Source organism: Haliaeetus leucocephalus, unplaced genomic scaffold, assembly GCF_000737465.1.
Source record: "Haliaeetus leucocephalus isolate CR32 unplaced genomic scaffold, Haliaeetus_leucocephalus-4.0 Scaffold173, whole genome shotgun sequence".
Taxonomy (NCBI): domain Eukaryota; kingdom Metazoa; phylum Chordata; class Aves; order Accipitriformes; family Accipitridae; genus Haliaeetus; species Haliaeetus leucocephalus.
The window spans coordinates 8,321,164-8,345,855 of record NW_010972609.1 but is presented as its reverse complement, the minus strand read 5'-3'; the positions used below and the strand labels follow the sequence as shown (position 1 = coordinate 8,345,855).

The following is a 24,692-nucleotide window of genomic DNA, read 5'->3' as shown; positions in this document are numbered from 1 at the left end:
ACAAATAGTGTTGTTTCCTCCCTATTTTTTTTTAGAGTTTCTCCCAATTCTTGTATTTGAAAATATTCTGCTGCAATGACCAAACTAGCCTCTAAATATTACAGTTTATTTTAGAAACCTGTCAAGTCAGTTCAGTGGTTTCTTAGAGGGACTTGTGACATAAAAACTTTAGAGTTGCTGGAAGTGCTCTCTAATAGTTAAATAATAATCTGTTTGAAATGTTGTCAAATTCTTGCTATGCACTTTGGGTCCAAATTCTAGAAGTTATTTGTATTTTAGAAATACAAGGCCAGCAATTGGATATTCCTATTTTTAATAGGAAGAGAGAAATAAGAGCAATGAGTTTATGCAAGTTTGGGTTTATGCTGGAATTTTCTGTTTCACCTCTGTTAGAAATGCTTTTATATAAACATTTTTTTCCCACATCCGAGACATGTGCAACTTGGTGAGCTTGTCTGGCTGGAGAACAGCCTGAAGAAAGATGGGTTTTTCCCTATTATAGCATTTAAAAATCCAGTTCAGTCTGTTTAAGATATCCCAGCTGGCAATAGAGAGTCTTCAATTACTGTACTTGGCATTATGTGTTGAATGAAGTAATTCCTATCCTAATTTATCTGCCTTGACCATGAAACTCTTCCATAGCAAATGTCTGCTTTATTTTCTTAGCTGGAGTAGCTCTTTGTTCGTTCTACTGTAACGTTTTTGTCATCATCAAGAATAAGATGGGGGTGGGGAGGAATAGAGGAGAACATTACAGCAGTTGGCTGTTGGAGAAACTGGTGTTCCTACGTTCCCGTTCGCAGCAGAGATTATCAACTAACCAGCTCAGAGCAAATTTTAACAATTGTATATGGCTGTTGCCACCATGCAAGTTTTCTGACTGTGTCCTTTATATATAATGTTCCTCCCAAGAATTCTAGTCTGACTGATGAATTTTTGCAGACTTTCAAGCACCTGTGTGGGAAATCCCACTTTTCAGGGCAGTGTCACCAGGGCTATGCTCAGGTACTTGGACAGGACAAAAAGCAAAAACCCATGGCCAAAAAGAATTCTCTGGTTTTGGTGCCCAGCAGTTTGTCCTATAGTGACACTTGACACCTTTGCAACATCCATTGACAGTTGGATGAATTTGGACAGTAGTTTTGATGATCATTTGAGCTGGATTGCTATGGACAATGTAGCCCCATCAACACTCCAACTCCTTCCTGGCTAACCATTTCCATCCATGTATCCTGTCCCTCTGCTCCCTGGTGGAATATGCGTTTGGGCAAAGGTACTGGACTGGGGAATCTGCTGTGGCTCAAGGATAACTTTTTTCCCCCAGAGACTGATTGGAGATTACTCAGTCCACTGATACCATACAACTTGTGGCTTCATAAAGATTTCTGCTTTTGTAGGTTAGGAAACGGCACAACTCACGAAATGAGTAGTTCTGAAGGAGAGGCGGGAGAGGCAGTAAGTGTGAAGAGTGCTGTTTTAAATATGTTACGCTGCAGCCTTGACATTGAAGAAGAGGATTTATGGCCAAATATGTTTGGATTAAGCTGTGTTGCATCATTTCTTTCATAAATCTACATAAAAATTTGATTTAAAAATTGGTTTTGATACTGATATCCAGAAGACAGAAAAATAAGCAACTTTTTACTTTCATCTCTGGAGTTGTACAGTGGAGCTTTTCACTATTTATTGTGCCGTTTTTTAAAAATTGTTTTTCATAACAAGAAAGAAGTAACTCAGCTAGACCTCTGACTCTTTTCCCTTTCCCCTTACTGGCCCATGTGCTTCTGAGTTTCCAGATGAACAAATATAGAAGTGTTTCAGATACGCAAATCTCGGAGGAGCTCATTCGCCACGATCACCTGACTCTACCGGAGCTGAACACTTACACATCCAAGTTGTTGTCAAACTGATAATTTATCTAAAAATGGCAGACACCCAGCAGTGTCTCCAGTTAGGCTTGCCAGGAAATCTGGAGGAAATGGAATATAGGAAAGAGACTGAAAGGAAGAAGATTTTCTTTTCCATCAAGACAATCCATTGTTTGGACTTCGGTCCACTAATTGTGCACACCTCTGCTCCCTATTTGGAAGGGGAGCTGCCTGTTAAAAAAAAAATAAAAAAATCTTGAATTGCTGTTTAAGAATTATTCTCTAACTTGGCATAAATCTCATCTTGCTGTCAGTTTGTCCACATATTGTTTTCTGGAAGCAAAACTCTCTAAAACCTACTTGGGCCTTGCTTTAGAGAAATACTGGCACCTTAGCTTGTTCTTGATGTTCTTATCAAATAGCCATTCAGGAGAATTGTCCTTGTGTTCAGTGACATGACAATCTGTTTTCTGTATGGCTGTGATGTATGCTTTTTAAAAAGATTTACTAAAAATTTTGAACTTTATTTGGAATATAAATGGAAGGGAAGAAAAGATTTAAGTCAGCAGATAACAGGAGAATCTGTGCCTTCTACTTAAAATGAATTCATGACATTTTTTTTTCCCTAGAGCATGTGAACACTAGTACGGACCAAATAGTTGCACGTCTCAGAAAAAGGCAGGACAAAAAACCCTTCCATGTAACAGAAAAGCGAGGAAAAAGTGCCTATTGGTATCTCATTAGAGACCTACATAGCATTGTAGCATATTGATGATCTTTTGTCTCTTGGTGAACTTACCATTATTCAACCTTACAAGACTTTTGACATTATTTTAAATGCTTAAGTTAGTCTAGAAGAGTTCCAGGTGCTTTTTAGGCAAAATTAATGTGCCCTTTAGAACAGGATTTGCTCAGGCAAGTAGTTAAGCCTCCATGGATTCATTCACGGTGTGCTGTAAAACTTGTGTAATCTACTTCCTTTGGCATGGTTTTCAGATGCATACTTATTTTTTGAAAAAAATATGTTGTCAGTCATCTGACTTGTTGTCTAGTTTTAGGATATTTCTGTGGCTTGCTAGATCCCTGTAGTCCTAAACATACTGGAATGATGGTGTCCCTTGACAAACCTGGAAGAGTACTGGTTTCTGTTATTTCTAATTAAACCTATTTTTCCATTTTTCTGCTTAATTTTGTTTGGTGACTTTGGAAAACCTGGTAAGTGGTCTCTTAACCGGTCTCTGCCTTTATTTACACACCAAAAAAAAAAAAAAAAATTTTTTTTCCCCCCCTTAAAGTTGCCTGTGTGGCTTTTTGTTATCCTTTCGTCTCAGTTCTGTGAGTGCTCTGTTAGCTTTTTTTGGTGTGTGTATTTTGTGATGGTGATCTTTTGGAACGATGCTGTGTTGGCAGCCAGGGCAGAGAATATCGGTGTAAGTTCTCAGGTTTGTCTATAGGAGTGGCTGGTGAGTGGATTTCAGAGACTTTCAGGAGCAGAAAAAGGAACTTCCATGGCCTTCCAACACCTGGAAGAATCTTGATGGACTAGCAGGTTTCTACTTGAAGAATATTAGGGATAAATACAGTTAACTTTAATTGCCCTTTCTAGCGAACTTAGTTCTGTGTTGTAGTGAAGGACCATAGTTTTCCACCTTCAGATACAACACAGCATATCCCCTTTAACTCCTCCCTATGATGTAATTTGGCTGAGTCTTTGGCAACAGCATGTAAGCTTCTCTTCAATCGTTCTTTACGGTGTAGTTCTGTATTTTCCACGCATCCTTCCAAAAGTGTACTCATCAGAATCATTTCCACGTGTGAGCTAATCATTGTCTTCCACTCTTAAAAAGGGTGATCAGTTAGTTCCTGCTGGCTTCCTGTATTGCTGTGCTCTGCTTATCTTGATAGTATTCACATTCCTACTTCTCAGTCTGTAAACATCAGTCATCTCAGTACAATTATGTTTTGATGTTTTTATGTGCCGCTCTAATATAGAACAATGTTTCTTAAACCTAACTTATCTGGATGTTGAGTAGCGTTCATACGGGTTCTTCTTGACTGTGCTCCTATGTATTGGAGATAGATTTAACTTCAGCGTGGATAGAAGAGCCTTCTATAAAAGGAGTAAATTTATTCAAAATGGCAGCTCACTAACAAAATAAATACCACTTTTCAGACTGTTTCTTGAATACTTCTATTACACTGGAGGTTTTGTAGGCTTATTCTTGCTGTAATATCCCTATAGAAGTTAACCCGTCTGTTCTTATGTTCAGGTGTGCATTTGCTAGGTAAGTTGTATGTATGCTTACTGTTGAGCTCATCATCTCTCCCCCTACTTTGTACAATGCTGGTACTTGTTTGACTCCCTGAATCACCTTACCGTGATCTACTCAGGCTTGTAGCTTTTGTAAAAAATTTTTTTTGGCAGGATTAGTTTTAATCTATTTTGGATCTCCAAACAGTTCACTGTGGGGTTAGGTAAGCATCCGTGCTATATGGGAGTACACACCTGAAAGATGAAGCTAGGAGGTTAACAGCTCTTGCGATCACACTTCAGTTGCAAATCTAAATGTTTAACCCTTTATAACTTCTCAACTGATAAAAAAAAAAAGTAAGAATTCTGTCACATGAATCTCCCAAAGAGAGGTCTGCACTGCACTGTAAAAATCCACATATACCTATATTAAATAAAATAGCTAACCGATTCATACAGTTATTGTTTGTGATCTAAGCAAGGATTAGTCAGTAGCATTGTTTCTGGCAATTTCCACTTGGCTTTGTCCCTGATGTTACGCCAGTTAGGATCTGTATCAATTATATGATGGCAGAAGAGACTCTTACTGGTGAGAGAGCCAAGTGGTGCAGGTTGTTCTATTTAGTTATCACTCCAACAGTCTATGTTGCTTGATAAGATCTTGCTTAAGGAATATACATGCCATTTCTAACTAGCTGCCAAATAGTTGTATCTGTGTATCACACTTAAGGTGAAGGTTTGAAGTGACTGAGGGTGGGAGGACTTTACTGACTGGCAGTTCCCAGTGCAGCGTTACGGAGAAGTAGACAAATGAATTTTTGGCTTGGTAAACAAGGATATCAAGCTGCAGTCAAAGGTAGTTTGATCTATGTATGATGTTAATTATGTCATAACTTTAATACTTTCCTGGACTTCATAAAGTGTTTATAGAAAAATGAAGAGTTCAAGGAATGAACTGTGTTTTGCAAACATAATCTTAGAGCATGAGATCAAAGAAATGCAACTAAACTTAGTTAAAGGAGGGAAAAGCAATTCACTGGAATCATCCTGCAGTTAATGGCCTGATAAGGTTACCTGGTAGAATAAAATGAATGAGGTTTAGTAGCTGGTAGGTGACCTATTCAAATTCAGACTAGAAAAGTGGGAAGTTTTGAACAAGAGGAACTAAGCTTTGGAACAGAAAAGGTAGGAGGAGGGTAATAGATTCTTGCAACATACCAGTTCATCCAGGATATCTTTCTAAAATAAACTTTGGCCTGAATTACAGCATATCAGTTTGTTGTATAAAATAGTAGATGAGGTTGCCTCCTATTGCAGAGGAGATCAGAATACATGGTCGTACAAGGGAACAAATCTGAATGAACCTGCTGTTGGTGGTAAGATAAAACTAACGTACTTATCTCTGTGCTACTACGTGCTTGAGTAGAAGGAAGCTGAAGGGCATACAGCTTTAACTGGTCTGTGAAGGAGAGGGAGCCAGGCCAGAAAGACTTGTAGCAGAGGGGAGGGCACCATCCATAAAGAGTCTTGCAACCTTTCTTCAAGTTAAAAGGTTAAAAATACTACTGGGGATTCTCATATTGCTATTCTGTAAGGCATAGATAAAATGTAATATCTAAGAGTTTTGTTCAGCAATGCTAAAAAGCTAAGCAAACCTTGCCGTTGGTCTTTAATCTTACTAATTAAAGGGAGCAGAATACAACACTTCTTTATTTTGAAATAAGACTATCAAGTTTCAATACCAATGATTTGTATAAGAACAAAATTTCAAGTGCTGATACTTGATGGAGTCAAAAGGAGGAGAAAAGCCTGAGGAGTTGATATTCATATTCAGGAAAACAAAGATGTGGTGATTTAACATGAAGATAATGAAGGGACATTTATATTTGCTAGTTAAGTTACTCAAGGTAAATATTTTCTGTTTAGTCAGTTACTTCAGAATTTATTAAATATAAACTTAAGCTTGTACCTCTAGGGACAAAGAATAAATTCAACACACATGGAAGAGGAGACAGAACCCGTGAAGACAGCTGAAGGGGCTTTAGCAGATATCCTTAAAAAATATTTCAGTTGAGCACCAGATGAGTGACTGAGGCAAAAACACATACGAAAAGGGTATGTATTTCTCTATTAAAGTCAGGGCAAAATAGTGCATGAGACTCTAGATCATGTTCTGAAGTGAACATTGCCAAAAAATAGGACTCTGAAAAAAGCCAGAAATATTTATATCTAGTGATTAGTATATGATCCCCTGAAATATGGGATTCTTTTCTATTCTATTCTAAGCCTGTTTGTCTGGTTGGGATTTTCCCCATGTGTTATCAGTAACAGTTTCCCTACTTTGCTGGCTCCTTTGGCCTCTTTAAAAGAGAATTGTGAGCTCTACTTGATTTGAAATTTAATTTCATGCTGTAGGCAAGACTTCAGGTGAGCGGAGAACTGTGTGTATTAACTGAAGTGCTTAGCAAGGGGAAGGATGGGACTACCATTCTCAGTGTTTGAGTGGTTTGTGCCTACTGAGTTTTACACGGTTCTCTGCTCAGTGCTATTGTTTCTAGGTGCTGCATAGGAATTTAGTTGTTTAAACTGAGTTTGAAATTCCACTTACAAAAGCAGATACCTAACATATAAATCTTGTTTCCTATATTAGACTATTTTTTTCTGATAAGCTAAGCTTTTACAGTCACCTTGCTAAACTCGGTGTAATGTATACTGACTGAATTTAAATCTTCCACCTGGTGTTAAGTGATGTTATGGTGATAACTGCAGGTTAGTTGACTTAAACCAGAGGTAACCTAGAAAGGTTTTCTGAGGATGTTGTATACTTTACACTTTCACTATGGGTATTCCATGTATGTCATACCTGTAAGTAGAAGTTTTCTCTGAATACTTAGAAATTGACATAATGTTCTTTTGCTAATACAGAAAGAAGGTAAGAGTGACTGCTGCGTGCCATAACGAAGACCTGTTTCCTGTAGAGTCTTGTATCCAGCAGTGGCTGTGAGCGGCTGCCTGGTGAAGAGGAAGATTAGGGCAAGCAGGTGTCCTCTGATACTGGCCCACAGTTATTTTCAGCTCAGGGACTTCACAAGCCAGATGTGGTAGTAACCCTCAGCAGAATTCCTTTCTGTGAACTGGTCCTACCTCTTTCTTTGGAAACCACATGAACTTCTAGCATTCCTGTTATTTGGTAGAGAGTGTCTACAGCCTACCACCTCGTGTGAAGAGCTGTGTTGTTTTCACCTTTTCAGCCAAGCTTTGTTTGATGTCCCTGTGATATCTGATGGTTTTGTAGACCTTGGTCCTGTCAATTTTCTAAGCTGAAGAGTACTAGCTTACTTCATTGTTCCTTATCCGGAAGTCATTGCCTGTCTTGTTCCACTAAGTGAAACTAGAAAGTTTTCCATTTTCTAATAAATTTAATTGCTGTGGATTTGTTGGATTATAACCAAGTCGTCCTCCGTACTGTTCAGGAGCTGTAAATAATTACGAGCATTTGTAAGTGGTAACTAAGGGACTGCATTATTAATATTTGGCACAAGCCCGCTACTTGCGGAAATAAGATCATCTAAACCTACTTAAACTTTTTGTGGAGGAACGTGAACTGTCTAGTGATCCTTCCTAGGTCCTTGGGGATCGGAGTGCGTAGGTCATGGAATGTTCTCTTTTGGACTAAAACAATGGGTTGGAAAAACTTCTGCTTGTAACTGTTATTCAGATGTCTCTTTGCTCTGTATTGCATCCCCTCTTCATCTGGAGGAGGAGGGGGGTGTTGCATGGGTGGGTCTTTGATCCAAGCAAAATCAGTCATAAAAAAAAAAAAAAATGCAGCCTTCAGTTTTACCAAGAGTCCTTCTGTGGTGTGTGTGGCTGTGTTTTGTTGTGATTTTTTTTCTGAACAAGTTTTCTTTCTCTTTTGCCCGTGTTTGGTGTTGGCAGGGTTCTTTTAATATGTGCTTTTTTTTGGTTTTGGGTTGGGGTTTTTTGTGGATGACACACTGTTCTTCCCCACTTGCTGTGTTTTCTTTCCCTTTTTTTTTTTTTTTTTTTTTTGTAACAGTTGAGATGTCTGCATGGCATAAGGACCCTATTAAGTGAATTGCTGGTGTTTCCTGATCATTCCTCTGCATTTATTAAGGGCTGTCATGATTTGGTAATGTAAGTCTTTGTTCTAAATACAACAGCAATTTTAAAACACTTTTTCAGTTTCAGTTGTAACATGAAGGTACACATTCAAACTTGACAGTTGATTTAAATTAGAAATCATAGATTTAAAAGCCTGTCTGGAAAAATGCAAGTCTGAGGCTTGCATCCAGATGTGTCTCTGGCAGCTGAATGTCACAGGTTTAGAAATTTGGTGGTTCTCAACATTAGCATTAATGTATGCACAAAAAAGCACAAAAAGGGAGTATGTTTTATCAGCCGTTTCTGTAAAAGGCTTTCCTGTTGCTGTAGGCCTTTCTCAAGAAGATAAAGCGTATACTCCCACCGAAGTAATGAATACAGAGTGGATGGGAATGTTCCTCTCCTGTGCCTATATATTCATAACTTGTCATTCACAAAGAACAAACTCCTGAGCAGAGAAAAATGTCACAGTGCAGGTACGGATCAGTAGAAAGGTTTCACCACACTTTGCCGTGCTCAAACCATGTGGGGATTTGCATGTTGAAAACAAATCCTGCTGGAGTGCTGTGAATAAGCTGGAAGTGCAGTTACAGGATGTAACGAGGGCATTTTAACCACTTACTGCTGTTGAAAGGGTGAGTTCTGCCCCTTTCAATCTTTGGGTATGTCTCGCTCTCTTGCTTTGTGCTGGTTCTGGGTATCATCTGACCTTTCAGTAAGATGTGTGAGTTTGCTAACCCCCCAGAAGACACTGCTTTCTGTCAAGTTGTTATTATTATTCAGCCTGATGAGCAGATGGATTCGACACACTGTGCAGACAGGCTCTGGGGACTGTATAAAGTCTGTGCTAGAAAGGAAATCTGAGGGAAGAGTGACAAGGAAGAGAAGAAAAAAGGGAGTGAAGCCATCCATTTGATGGCACTAGGATGTTATGTCAGCTGTTCTGTGGAACTTTGCTGTGTGGTTTTCAACAGTATCTCATGCTTATCCTGAGCTAGATAAATACTTTTTCCAAGCCATATAGCTGTTACTGAGGTACTTACCACTCTGGACATGAATGTGAAAGACGGGAAGTATTCTGCATGGTTTCTCCCTAAGTTATCACTTGATTTGCTCCACCAGGTCTTACTCTGAATGCTGTGATTTACAAAGTCTCAGAAGCAAAAATTTCCTAGGTACTGGCTTTAGGAAAGTGTACATTGTAGGGTATTTGGGACGCACCTTGGAGATGTGTCACATTGCACAGCTTATCCAAGTAAGAGAGAAGGAAACATAAAAAGTAGCTAGCGCTGCGGCAGAAGATGCCTAGAGTATGTCACTCATGCATTCAGTATAAGGTATGGTGACACATCTAACTTTACTTTTAATGTCCTGTTAAAGGACTTCTTTTAGTTGTCATTTTGGTTTCACAGTCACTTGAAACTGGTGCAAGTATGATGTGAGACTGGAAGAAGCTGTCCTGCAGTCATGGGTGCCTTGTCCTGTAGCAGTACTAAGCACCGCTGTTGGTTGTGTGCTGAATGGGTAGTCTTCAGCTATAGCAATTCTGCTCATAAGGCACTGTATCAATATTAGTGCTGGCCCTAGGGGGGTGCTGGGAACTTGCCCTACTTCTCAGTGTTTGCTCTTGCTGCGGTTCCTAACTGCTTTATGTGAACCTCTCTGAAGAGCAGAGTATTGGATAATGCCACAGTATGAGCTGTCATAATTCTGAAATGCGGCCTTTCTCAGTGTTAGCAGCACGTCGCTCATTTAAAAAACAGGATTTCAGTAATGGGGGAAGTTATTATTTCTGAAGCATTAAACAAGACTGAATGGCATGCGTATCTTTTTTTGATGTTTGTGTCTTTGCATGTTTTACAGAAAACATGCAAGTGCTAAATTGTCGAAGTGTCTCAGTTTTCGCTAGTTTGATTTGGATTTAACTGGCAAATAGTGTGACTTCAGGAAACCAAACTGCTGACCTTATTTATGTTAGTGTTTATTATTGCTCCACATATCAAAGGGACTCTGGATGCAGAGACAGGTGGCTGAGGCTATTTGCATGAGTGTGTGTGTGGAGGGGTTATTTTCTTAAAAATGGAAATTTGTAAATAATTTCAAGTTGTAAATTTCTCCATTTCCATATGTAAACTTTGTTAACACATACAGTAGCTATGCCATCATTGTATGTTCTTCTGCAGCTTTTTTCTGCAGCTTTTTTTTTTTTTTAGCAGACTACCTACTCATATAGTTAACAAAAAGCTGTGATGCCTTCCTATCCAAAAGCCAGTGGTATAGTGGGAGAACAAAAATTAAGTTGAGCCTCTAATACAGTACTGAGATAGTCTGAAGGAAGAAATATTGATGTTCATATGGATGTGATGCATATGTGTTTGACAGCTGATTCTGTGTCAAGTCCAAAACAGCTTTTAAGAAACCAGTGGGGAAAAATGAACCTGTCGGGGATATGTGTGCTAAGAGGAAACAGTAGAGAGGCAGCTGGGTGGGGAATACCCCAGCTTGGTTCCAGGCAAGCTGAGAATATCTTCCTTTTCCCAAGGCTTACTTTAGGATCAAGGGGAAACTGACAGCCTCTTGGCTTTTCTTTGTCAGGCTGGCAGAGTGCTGAGAGCAGGGACGGCTTCTTCCAGCCAGGGATGGAATTTAGCAGGACTGGAGGGAGTGTTGCAAATGCTGGAAATGAAAGTATAAGGTATAAATACAACCACCTGTGTCTACACTCCTTTGTGTGATATTTTTGCCCTTATTGTTTCTATGCTTTGTTCTTGAAGATACAAAGTCTTTAGTTGTCGTTTGTTTGGCAGTAGATCTCTGAATGAAAGGTCTCACACATGCCAAATGCATTCGGGTTTGTTGCAGTAATAATGCAACTAGAAAACAGAATCAACTGTATGTCTAACAATATTTGGACCAGGCGATTCAACTGAAAGGAGAATGCAGGAAACTACATTTGTCACCTTAATAAATGCACTTCAGAGACTAAAAGAAGTGTGTAGTGGTTCAACCTATTAAACTGAAAAATGGCTAACATTCCTGAATACATAAACTTTAAAAGTCAAGTGAGGAAATATTACTTAGGTAATATTAGTCATGCCAGAGCTTGAATGTATTGTCTAGTTTTGATGCCTACAATGCTCTAGTATGAGGAGGGGAGAAGAAAGTGAAAACCTGACAAAAGCATAGAAGGATTTGGTGACTGGAAGCTGGGGTAACTAATGGAGTACTAAAATAGTGCTTTACCAGTGAGAAGAGTGGATTGAGTTAAAGCTTGTTCTCACATGAAATCTTTTAAATCGAGACATCCTACTGCAAGTTATATTAAAGCACAAGCAGTAGTTATAAGCTTGAGGAAGAAATCCTAGAATGGGTTCCGTGGTGTGCCAAATCACTGATCAGACTGGGTAAGTATTAGAGTGTGATCTGACGTACAGCTTCTACCTTTGAAGTAAATGAGGAGGTGTTTTGCTAGACTGGTATTTCATATAGATACCTTTTAGAAGACACATTTCTTAGAACGTGAGAGGATTTTGCCTTTGCCATTGAAAGACAACTTTAGAGATCATGAACTACAGGAAGAATATTTGCCAAATTGTGAGGCTACAAGAGCTTCGCTTAGCTACAGTAAGGAAATTGAACTTGCCCACAGCATATCACAGTCATAATAATACAATGAACAGTTAGGCTTTGGGACATTTATTCATAAGCTCTAAATTAGAAGATGCATATTTAACTGCGTGAAACTTAACCTGTTCAGTTCGGGTAATTGAAAGGTTAAGATATCCTTAAAACTTGTATCTAAAGCATCTGTCCATTATAAACTAGTGCTCATATTTAGGAGTCAGATGAAATCTTGAAACAGAAAGCTGCATCTTTTGGGCTGCAAGAGCAAAAGGTAGGCATTCCCAGCTGTGAGTTAAAGATGCATGGATTTGTAAATTCCCACTGTTCATGTAAACATGAGGAGTGAGTTAAGTAGCTTACCTACTTGTTACCTTTTATGCTTGTCCTGCTCTGGAAATGTCAGTCCAGGTTCTGTGCAGTCCTCTAAGGGAGTAATTTCTAATTTTCCAAAAATTTTTGCTTTGAAGTTGACTCTACAGTGCAGCACAAGATAAGACATCTTATTTTGTTGACAGATCAGAAGCAATGTGTACAACTTGGGAGGCTTCACAGAACCACTGCCTCCTCAATTGAGAGGGTTTTGTTGTTTTGTGGTTTTGGGTTTTTTTTCCTTTTTGTTTTTGTTGTGGGTTTTTTTAAGGTTTCTGATCAAAGCATGCTGGAAGTACATAAGCTACTAAAGAAGTCAACAATAACTTTGGTTAGGTTTTTACTTAAAGCATATTAATGCTGGATAAGTGATTTATACACGATAGGATGGATTTCCCTCTGTTTTTCATACCCCCCCTCGCTCCCTCCACCCGCCCTCTGAATCCCTTGGATGGCTTAGGATTGACAGACGAACAAGGATTGCCTTCAGTGGTTGTGAAACAGTACCTCCTTCACACGTTGGAGGCTGGATCTGGCTTGGAAGCTCAGTTTGAGAATTTCACCTAAGTTTGTATTTCAGTAATTTGAGGGAGTAGATTTTTTTGGTGGTTGTTGATTTTTACTTTAACTGTGTATGGGTCTGTCATTACTAAAAGAATAACTGATTCTGGTGTTAAATGAGTAGAATTAGATGTCTGGCCCAAAGCACTTGAAGTTTCTGTTGTCTATTAATTTTATATCTTCCCACCCTCCCCAATGTTGAAAATATAATACTTTGTTCCTTCCCACACATGCACAAAGTCTTCTGAAGGATTAGAATAAATGAATATTAAATACTACATCTTAACGTAGATTTTGTGAACTTACTTTACCAGCATTTAACACTGGACCCCATTTTTGACGTGAAATATAATTTTTTTGTTCTATAACTTGCAGTACAGAAATCTGGGGTGCTGTGCTGAACAAAATGTCAGTAGTGTTGTCTTAAAGTAAGTTGGTTTGGTTTGTGGGGTTTGTTTGGTTTTTAAATAATTAAAAACCAATATTGAGCTCAGTCCTTTTCCTACAAGCAGCTGTTCTCAGAATAACTGATTTTTATTCCATTTCAGTTGTATCCATTTCCAGTGAAATCAAACTGGATGTTTTTAATCAGCAGGACCTGTTGAAATAAGGCATCCAAAGGCATGAAGGAGTGTGCTAATTGAGAGTGGATCTCGCATTGATAGTTACACCTGGGTGCAATTCTCAGTGTAATTTTTCCTATTCTTTGTAGGAGATCTGCTGTTATCTTAGAGATTTCATATGACGGCTATACTTTTTTGTAAAAGCCTCCTGAAAATATCCATCTTCTTGACATTTGAGATGAAATCTGAAAATATGTTCCTAGCATACTTGTGGGGATCTCGGTGTGTCTGTAGAATGTCATAAGGCACCCAGTAAAATGTTTGCACAGCTCTGAGGCAGAGTTTGCTGATTCCTGCTCTAACTAGTGACATCTGAACTGGTTACTCTTGTTCTGGCCACTGTGGCTGAGCTTAGGAATTACTTGAGAACTGATATACCCAGCATCTAGTGATGTGAGGACCAGTACTTGTTGCTTCCAGAAGCCTGTAGAGAGGCTATAGTTTGCTTCATGTGTACATAACAGCCTTGTTTGGTAGGTGTGCTGCAGAAATCCTTTGAAACCTGGTCTTCCAAGAAAGGCTAGTCCATTTTGTTTTCTGTGTGGAAGCAGTTTTTGGAAGGCTAAGGAGTACATGTACTGAAGGATTGATTGTTGAAGTAGGCCAAGTTCCTTTGGTAAAAGCAGCACGTTAGTACTGATTTCCAAGAGTGTGCATCACCACCTTTTCACAAGGGCTTGATTAGTTTCTTTGTGATGTTTCCTCTTGATGGCTGCCCAAAATGAAATATCCAAACAGGATAACATAAGCTTGCTTCGAAGAATAAGAGCTCAAAGAGTCTAATCTTGGCTGGGAAGAAGCTTATGCTAGATCAAGCTTTCAATAATGATTGCAAACTAGCAAGCTTTGTTGAAACACTCCGTTAGCTGGGATTTCCTGAATAGGTAGAGAGGCAAATGGTCTTGAGATATGAAAGGAAATTAAATCTCTTGTGTCTGAGGGTCAGCCGGTTAGTCAGGATGCTGCTCCTGATGATGATACAGTCTCCAGACCCAGTGACTGTTCTGTAGAATTGTATGCTAGACTTTTAGCTATATCACTAGAGGTATGTACCAGTCCCCTACTAGGGAGGGAAATACTTCATCTATAGCACAGACAGACCCCTTTCAGTCTAAACACGTTTGATTCCTGGAAGTGGCATGGTTTGCCTTTGGTTTTGTTCCAGTTTTCATTTTCTGCTGTGCAGATGATCCATATCGCCATCCATAAGGCCTTCCCATGGGGCTTGCACCAGCCTTGAAGCAAACGTTTACCTGCTTCACTGAGAGAAGAACATGAGCCAGGATTTTGAGGGGTTGTTAAATCTGTTTGGTTCTCTTTCAAGAGCCAGCCTCTTTTCCTTTCTTTCCATGCTGTCTGAAGCTTCATACTCAGATGCAGACAATACAAAACAGGGAGGAGTGACCGATACACCACACGGGCGTGCTACCCATCAGAGGGGCCTCTACAGGCCAGAAGAAAGGGTTGACAAGAACCTTATGAAGTTCAGCAAAGCGAAATGCCAAGTCCTGCACCTGGAGAGGAAAAACCCCGTGACCCAGTACAGACTAGGGCTGACCAGCTACAAAACACCTTGGCAGAAAAGATGCTGGGGGTCCGTGAGCCAGCAGCAGAGGTGGGTTGGGTTTGGAGTAGTGTTGCCAGAGGCTGCGGGAAGCGATCCTTCCCGTTTACTGAGCGCTGGTGAGACACTGCTGTGTTCCTGCGTCTAGTTCTGACCTCCCCGGTGCAAGAGAAAGTTATTTTAGTTACCACTTCTTCTTGGTTTTGGAGCAACAGAGAAGTCCTTTGTTAAAGTAAAAGTTTTAAGTACTTCCCCTTTTAGGCAAGGAGAGATGGGATCTGAGGCCCCTCTTGAACTGGAAGTCTCAGCGCTCTATGAACAACACAAAATTCAGAATGTTGTCCTGTGGCTCTGTTACCTCTATGACAGTCCGGAAAACTCCTGTGAGGTGATGCCATATTATGACTCATTCTGTCTTTTCTCAGAGACATTACTGATGGACAGACTTGTTTTCGGTAGGGGAGTGCATGCGGACAGTCTATTGATCTATTGAGAAACTGCCTTTACATTAACTTCCTAGAGCTGAAAGATGTTCTTTGTGCGTGTGGAGTTCTTCTTAAGTTTATTGGAGACTCTTTTCCCCCATGCCAAAATGATTCATCTTGTAGCTTTGTGGCTGGTTTAAATTCATGGGCTGCTTCCCTCCAGCCCTGCTCCTTTTTCCCTAGGAAAGATGGGGAGCAGCTGTTGGAACAGTGAGTCGCTGGAGCAGCTGAAGGCTGTGCCTCTGCTTTCCACAGAGCAGGGGATGCTCGCGCCCTGTCGCGAGCGGCTGGGCAGCAGCCGCTGCTAATGAGAGGCTGCTGGATCCCTGCCGCCCTGCGTGCGCGTCTGGTTAAGGACGAGCTTGAAACGTGAGCTACCGATGGCACTGAGAGCTTGGGTCGGGAAGAGTTCCAAAACTCGGATGTGGAGCCTAGGCTGCCAGGGGTTGGTGAACGTGCTGATGAGCGAGTGGTAAAGGGATGACCTCAACAAGCAAACCAGGGTAAAATCGCTTCTTTGCTCCAGAGGGTGCGGTGAGATGCATCTGCGTGCGAGAGGAAGCCGCAGGGCTTTTTATCTTCTGGGAGTACAGAGCGTTCTCGCAAATAATAGTAGGGAGTTCAAGGAACGCAAGTGTGCCATTAAAACAAAACAGGATCAATATATCGGGTAAATATGAAGTATTCTGACAGCTGCTCCCTAAGTACTGAAGGAAAAGGAAACCACCACTGCTTTAGTTCAAAGATGTTCCTTTGATTCCTACAGAGTATTTCATAATAAAGATTCTGATGTAGGAAGCGCTTGTTACCTGCAGCAGCCATGCCCGTGTGTGCCGGTATGCATCTTGAAGTCATCGTAGGGCTGCTTGCCGTCCTTGTGGTGCTGAGCAGAAATCTCCCACCGTTACTGCGTGTGTGCACATCTGGAGTATACATGCATTTACAACATCTCTCGAAGAAGTACAGATAGTGAAGATAAATAATTCTATTCTTGTGTTTTACTAGTTTGTACTGTGACAGTTAGTTTTGGAGATGGAATGCTGCTCTGAAGGGAAGCAGATGATTTCCTTTTTGTAGCTGTTTTTGGTTCAGTCATTACGCATAGGGTGAATGAGTACCTTTTCAATTACTTCTTAAGGAAACCACACCACAGTTTTCCTCTGTCATTGTGAAAGAGTGCTTTTAAGATATGAGACACAAAGTTATGAATTGTGTTACTTTTAGAATAAATATATATGTATGTTGGGGATAGTTGACTCTTGCCTAGGGGTAACTGAAACTGGTGGTGCTTGTGTAAAGAGGTCTTGACTCCTGGATGGGTGCTTGGCAGACGTAGTTGACCTACTTTAGCTCTGACCTTGATTTGCTCAGAGGTGTTTATGTACTCGTGATCAGCTTTGCTGCATGATTAAGCTAGTCACGTGTCGCCTAACTTTTTTTTAAGGGATGAACAGTAAGATTTGTTTTTACTGTCTCATTAGCCTTGTTACAGGGGGTTGGAGAAAAATTGAATGCAAGGGAAGGGAGTCCTGAAGGAAATAGTCCCAAACAGGCTGTGGAGAGGCTCTGTCATGCAATACAATGACAAAATATCATTTGATTCTCATCTACAGGAGAATTTAACCAGGAAGTGGACTACATGGCATTTTTTCAAGTAGATCCTTGGAGTACTCTGGCCAACAGGCTGGGCATCATAAATGGAAGATTTGAACTTTGCTTTATATATATGGGTAACTTTTGTGTTCCATCTCGTAGAGGATTTTTTTGAGCCATTGAACAACTAGCAGCTGGAAGCTGAAAAGATAGTAATATATTCAATTTTTTCAGAATTTTAACAGAGCCTTGCAACAAAACGTTTCTCTGAAGTGTTCACTGTTTATTATAGTGGGGCATGCTGATTTTTGCTCTGATCATCGGGTTGACATTTTCTTAACTTTAAACCTCATTTCAAGAGACATGCGTGATTCTTAACTCCTATAATGCTAAAATGTAGGACTGTGGTTGTTATAACTGGGTTGAGCATTTGGGACATGGTAGAGAAAAGGCTGACTTGAAAAGAAATTGAGAATTCTGTAATTCTTTTTTATGTAATTTTGTTCTGCTTTAGTGGTCAAGACACTTAAATAGCTGCTTTGAAGCTATCAAATATAGGCGCTTGGTTATAATTTAAAATAGCAGCTCAGTTGAATGGATACTTGATTTCAAGATTTTTTTTCTGTAAAACTGCTTTGAAATTTTTGTTTTGAGATGAACAACAAAGCAATTTTTTTTTTTTGCATTAAAGCACACCAGTGACTTGTGCAGTGTTCTGATGATTAAGCTAAAGTGCTGACTGTTGCAGGCATTCTTAAAGGGAAAGGACTGTGTTAAACTTACAAACCCTTCTTTCCCCTTTTTTCTTTTTTAATTCCAGCTCATCCCAACCTTCTGTCTGAGGTCATCATAAGTGGTCCATGAAATTACATTAAGCAGTAAAATGTGAGCTCAGCAAGTATGCTCACATATAGAGGTGTTCAGGAACTTTTGAAAGTTAGTTGTCGCTTGGGCCAGAAGTTTTAGAAACTACTTCTTTATAGTACATGCATTATACAGTGCTTGGGTTTTATATTGGGTTCCAAGACTGAATCATGGATGCACAGTAACTGGACAGTGTAAAAAGGAGGCATTGTGAGTAGTTTGATGTGACAGTACTTTTAGCACTGGATTCATAGGGCTTAGCCACAGGCCACACTAAGTTTAGCTATAACTAACTTCTGCATGTCAACTGAGGTTGAAAATAATGGTTTTGGATCTGAACCAAGCACAGAGAAATGGTCAGTGACTGTGGTTTAACTGGTGGCTTGTAAATTAAGCTGCAGTAATCTCATAAACCACAGTAATATAATTGAGTTTATAGTTATTGGACTATTTAGAGTAAGAGACACAAAGCAGACAACTAGGAAAAGGCTGATACATGAAGAAAGTAAGGCCTGATCTACAAGTAACTCTATTGGTGTGAATGAAAGCCTTGTTAAATAAACTGTGGCTGTGGATTCAATGGCAATTTATAATTTGACTTAAATTTGTACTGATTTAGCTTTTGTCAGTGACCTTTTGGTGTCAGCTGGCCTCTTAATTTGCCTTTACCAGTATATACATCCACTCACAAATACCTGACTCCTTTTTTCATTTTTGAGAAAGGACCACAGAGAAGTTGTTGGGTGAGATGGATGATGAGCCCTCAGCAGCAGCTTGGAAGCTCTGCTTCTAGAACAATGATCCTCTGTTCAAAAATTGGTGGTATTAAGGCAGTGACTTGCCTGACCTTAGATTTAAGAACTGTGATCCTGACTGTTTTTACTGTAAAAAGACCAGCAATTTAGATAATTTAAAGTTCTGAAATAAATTCTGGATTTGCTCTTCTGGCAGAGCTGAAGAAAACAATACCATTGACTTTGGATTTTGTGAGGTTTCTGTTGGCTTATAACTCTTAACGTATCTGTAGATGTGATTCAGTAGAATCAGTTATAATGTGGTCATGTTGGCAGAATACTGGTTGTTTGACTTGTGAACTTCTGAGAGTGTCATGGGAGCTTGCTGATCTGTGTAATTGGGAAGTTCTGCTGTCATCACAGGTTGGAAAGGCAGTCAGGATGTTCACAGATGCGTTAACCAGAAAACAATGTATCCAGAAGACTTTCACGTTTTTCTGCAAGAGGCAGACTTAGAACCGTTTTTAAGTCTTGCATATTAAGTGTTGCTGAAAAACCTGTGACAGAAATCTGGAGGGGAAGGACATCCACCTGCAGACCAGCCACTAAGTTTACAGTGTAGTTGGGAGACACAGTTGAGGACTTGAGTTCTAGCATGGGATGTGGATTTTATTTAAAACTTGAAGCCTGCAGAATAGAACAATGTTTAAGACCCTTCTCTTTGAAAATGCCAGCTGCTGTTACAAGGGAAAATAAAATAGTAAGCCAAGCCCAAACTGTCTTGCTGCTATGGCCACCTTAAAAGTGAGGCAGCCAGGAGTGAAGGGGTAAGTCTGTCTCTTGCACTGTAACAGCAGTTGGACTCATTCTGGTAGCATCTGACAACAAATGGGTTCAGATCTGATCGTTGTTTGTAAGTGGAGGGGGTTTATGCAAAGATCAAAGAATGATAAGCAGAGCCCAAAAGGAGGAGATGCTGAAGAGATTCCTTCTGTTCCAAAGCTTGGTCCATTGGAGATGCACATCCCAACATCTAACTCTTTTGATGATGGACAAGGAAATTAAAAATCGATCCTTGAGGAGAAAACATCTAGTTGCTGTTGTAAACTGTGTCTAAAATGATTGTTCTTAACAAACTTGTTTTGAAAGTGTTTTTTAAGCTTGCTGGTTTTCTTCCCATTCAGGTTTTTGAAAGTACTTGACTAACAGAATATGAGGCATGGAAGAGTTTTAAGGTGATCAGCTGCTTCAGGCTGAGCATCATCATCTTTCCCCAGGTGGATCTAGGCTTCCAAGACAGGCTTTCAGGTAAAAACTCTTCTGTTTCACAGTTGATGTGATTTAGTAATGAATAAACTTTTCACAGGGTTTCTTCCAACAATGTAATTATTTGCAGTCTAGAGAATTAAAATTTGTATGTTTTGGATGAAAAAGCTAATTAGATTCGGTTTTGTACCTTTAACTAGTCGTCTTAGACCACCATTGGATTATTAGTTTTTTATTTGTGGGGTCTGCTGTGGTAGAGGTGTTTAACCTGGTTTTCTGGGGAAGCCTTCTGAATTCTGTTCCGTGAAATTCAGTGGATTTAGAACTCTCAAAGCTTATGAACTTTGATAATATGATCTTCAAATGGAGACACACACTAAAACTAGTGTTCCCAGTCAGCAAAAGACAGATAGAACTTATCCTTTATTTATGTGTTAGGTAGAAGCAGTTGGCTGGCCAGTTAAAATAGGAGTAAACCTCGTTTAGTTAAAGATCATGCTGATGAGTCTTTAAAAACAATTGTATTAAGTAATGTGTTTTGAGAATGGTCATGGTTTGGCTTTCGATATTCAATACACCAGTAAATGGAAGAGCAGAAATTGCCTATTATCTGTTTCACAGCAAAAGGAAATAATAGAATTGTGATTTTTGCAGTTTTTAAGAGTACTAAATTTAAGATTTGTTGTTTTGGTTAAAAATATGTAAGTTTCTGCTTCTATTAATGCAGTGGGTTTTTGTTGTATGGTTGGTTGGTTGTTTGTTTTTTTTTTCCCCCTAATGTTAGACAATCCAATGGCAGACCAAAGGATGGACATATCTTCTACAATTAGTGACTTTATGTCACCAGACCCTGCTGACTTGATCTCCAGTTCCCTTAGCACTTCAGGAATGGATTGTAATAGGAAAAGAAAGGGAAGCTCCACCGATTATCAGTAAGTTGGATTTCTCTTGATTTTAACACTGTTAAAAAGAGGCTGTAACATAATAATACAGTGGGGGAGACAACAGAAATATTTATAGCAGTTTTTAAATAACCTTTTCTTGACAACCTGTCATAAAGGTTTTAATAAAGAAAAAAGCTACTAGGTACTAACAGGAAAGTTCATGATTTAATAATAAAAATAAAGCCTTCATCTTGGGGCAGCTAGAATTGAGGGCTATCAGATGGGGTAAGGCTGAAGAAAGAAACCTCTGGCTGGTGAAGGGGGGAAAAACTAATACTGATGAAATGTACAGTGTGAAGGTTTATTATACTGACCATTTACGTAGGAAATAGAATGTCTGACTAGCAGGAGGGAAGATAATAAATTCATTAAAAAGCAGAAGCAAAACTGGGACTAGTTCCTCTTCTTCACCTATTTTTTGCCTTTTTAGTCACTTCCTATCATTTCAGTGCCAACCTTTGCCTGATGAAGCTATTTTGGTCTCCCAGTTGAATATAAATCTGAATAGTGTCTGGTTTGAGGCAGTAGATCTGCCTTCTCTTTAATCAACTGATTTAGTCTTGTATTGGTCCTCGACTGTAGGCTGTTATTCCTGACAAAATAAAAACTTGGTTTCTTTTGAATCAGTGGTAGAATGTGGTTTTGTTTCAAGAAAGCTGCTTCTCTTTAAGGGAAGCTTGCTAATAACAGTGCTCAGAAGCATCGTCCAAGCCATAGCTTCTCTCTTGGGGCAGGTATTTGAAATAGAAAGAAATCACACCAGCTCTGCTTTAGAAGAGTGAAGGTTGTAATAAAGTTTGCCAAATTTCCAAACGTATAATGTCTTCTGTAGTAGGTACACCAAGACACCAAGACCAACCTACTTACTCTAAGTCACTGTGCAAACCTTGTATGTATTGCAACTTTACAAATTCTAGCTGAGGGCAACTTGTGAATGGGTCCCATCTGTTATTAATATAGCTACACAGTCCATTTTTATGTAACTTAGTACAAATTTTATCATTGTTGGCCTTTGGATTGTTGGCAGCTGTCTTTACAGGGAGGGGTAGAATTTTTAATCCATGCTGAACAAGACAATTAAGAATTAGGTTCCCTGTGCATAGGACTTCTTTTTAGGAGAACTTATGCGCAAAACTTCAAGTACTGTTTAAAGGCCACAAACATACTGCATACGTACCTTCTCTAATATGCATTTAGTCTTCCTGAAAAGTACATGACTCCCTCTGGTTGAATTGACTACTACAAAATTCAGTGAACAGCCTCAATCTCACAAACTTCCTCTTCTCTAGAAAGGATTTCTCCATCTTTATTCTTCTGGGTAGGAAGCATTGCTCAAGTCCTCTTTTCCAAAAGACAGCTTGCTCTTGTAAGTTATAATTCTGCCCTTTAGGTTGTGTGTGCATTTTTTAAATATGTGAAAACACTGTTTCCTTGAATCCTAAGTAAAATAAGTTTACAACAGCTGTCATCATACCACAGTTCATCTTGTGTGGCAAAGGAAATGGTGGCTAATAAATATTCCTATTACTTTAAAATAGAACTTAAGGTAGACTTCCTTGATCCCTCCTTCTATACGTACGTATGGTAAATGTTCAGAAATGCTATTGTTCAGCTTTTGCTGCCTGTTAACAATTTATTTTTTTACATAAATTGTCCGAGTGTCAAGTTTCATGCTTCATTTACCAGTGAAGTCAGGGAATAGGGAAGGCAGAACCTGACTGTTTAGTGTGGTTCTTCGTTCACCTCTGAAGTACAAGCAAGCATATTGATCGGCTGTGCTTTCAGCTCTCCACACCAGCTTCTTTTCAATTCTTCTTCCTGCCGCTCCCTGAAAATTACTGTCCAACTTATTGCTGTCACGTCAGCAAAGGTTGTCTGTTCTCCGCTACTGTTTTAGTCAAATGCTGGAATCCAAGACTTTGTGCACAGGTCTATAAACAGTTAATCTCTTTTCTTGAGAGAAGTGTTTTCAATTGAAATAATATATGATAAGAAAACAAACTATACTGAAGCATTTGTAACTTACCTTGTACCTCTCTTAGATTTTGCTTTCTGGGTTTTTCTAAGGCTAAAATAAATTTTGTCACAACAAGCATCCTGTAGGTAAAAGTGGCATCACAAGAGGAAAACTGATGCCTCATTTCTGTTTCTAAGTCCTGTTCTAGACCTGAATGCTCGCTCTTTGTGAGCATCAGAAGTGCTTTGAGCCATTGACTAGGACAGTAACTCAAATGTGCAAATTGAGAGATGAAGAAAACCTTTAGCATTATTCAAACTTCTTCTAATATCTAATCACAAAGATAATTGATTTAAAAGTGCAATGAATACTATATGAAAGTCTACTATGTTTATTTTTAAGAAGGCTAATGTCCAATGTTGAACAGGAATAACTAGTATGTTAATGGCTACTATGAGAAGATTTTTCGTAAGACTTTTATAAAACAGCCTCTTAACAGGTTAAAGCTCAGTGGTATTTCAGATCACTTTACAGTCTTGAAGTGACACCAGCAGTTAGCTTGCATATAGAAATTCTGTTTAATTTCCTTATGATAAAGTCTATACAAAGTTCAGAATTAGGACTTTAATACTGACTAAAAGAAAATGTTCATCTGTCCTGCTGGGCAGAATAAAAAACTGAGAAACTTGGGATTTTTTTTATTATTATTTTTTATTTTATTTCTGGCCTTAGAGTCCTCCGAAATCCCATTTATCTAACTACGAGGGCAATGCACATATAGCACAGATCTTTCATTTCTGAAGACAAAACAGTATCTCAGTGATTTGCATAATATAATTTAGGTTAGTTGTTTTACTAGTGTTTCCCATTAAGTGTAATGAACTACGCTATCTTTTCTTAAAAAGCAGAATTATTCTTTCAGAAAGTAGATTAATTTGAACAAGCTTGTTTCCTTAGAATATGTTCACTGCTATTGTCTTTTCATTATGCTTTTCATTTCAAATAGGATGTAAAATAGCTTGAGAATGTCAAGAGAAAATGTAAGACATTATTCTTATTTCCTATATGTGGTGTACTTCTATTTTTCTTTCTTTTCAGGCTCGATGGCTTTCCTTTTGAGTAAGTATAAATATTTTAATAATTGGTTTCACTTGAAAAAGATGCCCTGTGTTTTTCCTTGTCTTTCCCTCCCATTTACTTAAAAATTTGCAGGGAAAAATTAAACTAGAATAAGTCAGACTTAGGAGTGTCCATTCAAGCACAGTTGTACAGAGATAGATATATAGATATATAAAGATCTCTCTCTCTCTCTCTCTCTCTCTCTCTCCATTCTCTTCCTGATTCTTTTGTCTAACAGTGCTATAGTCTTAGGCATTCAACTTTTTTTACCAGATACAGCTATGAAAACTTATGCTTTCCTCTCCTTATTTCTATACATATGGTTACAATATCAAAATGTAGTAAGGAGGGTCCTTTTTATTCTTCACGCCTCCTTCCTTCCTTTTTTTTTTTTTCATGTTGAGACAAAAGCAAGCCATGTATCTACACTGAAAGTTGTACGAATTTGAAATGTGCCTGGTTACTTTCATACAGTCTTTCATTCTGTGTGTGCATTTGGCCCTCTCCAATAGTTCTTTGATCTAGATTATTACCATCTCCTACCCCAAAGTCAACTACCATAAGGTGAACTGAAGTGTAGAACACACAGGCATCTGCATAAAGTAAATCAGGGCAGTTTGTGAATTTTATGTGAGGCACTTGGATAACTGCCTCTGGTTGAAATTTTAACTATAGTAAATGCAAGTTAGTAGCCCTATTTCTGATGAAGGCGTGAAAAATATCTGCTTTGATATGTTCTTCCCCG

General features: G+C 39.0%; 1 protein-coding gene across 2 annotated transcripts in view; it reads left to right on the top strand.

Moving 5' to 3' along the window:
• Positions 1-19,435: 19,435 nt before the first annotated feature.
• Positions 19,436-24,692, top strand: part of ARNTL (aryl hydrocarbon receptor nuclear translocator-like) — a 27,399-nt gene continuing 22,142 nt past the window's right edge. For both annotated transcript variants that reach the window (XM_010563773.1, XM_010563772.1), the window contains exons 1-4: positions 19,436-19,488; positions 19,846-19,969; positions 20,712-20,859; positions 23,927-23,947. In XM_010563773.1, the coding sequence (XP_010562075.1) occupies positions 20,720-20,859; positions 23,927-23,947 (161 nt within the window). In that variant the 5' untranslated portion in view covers positions 19,436-19,488; positions 19,846-19,969; positions 20,712-20,719. The remainder of the gene's footprint in view (positions 19,489-19,845; positions 19,970-20,711; positions 20,860-23,926; positions 23,948-24,692) is intronic.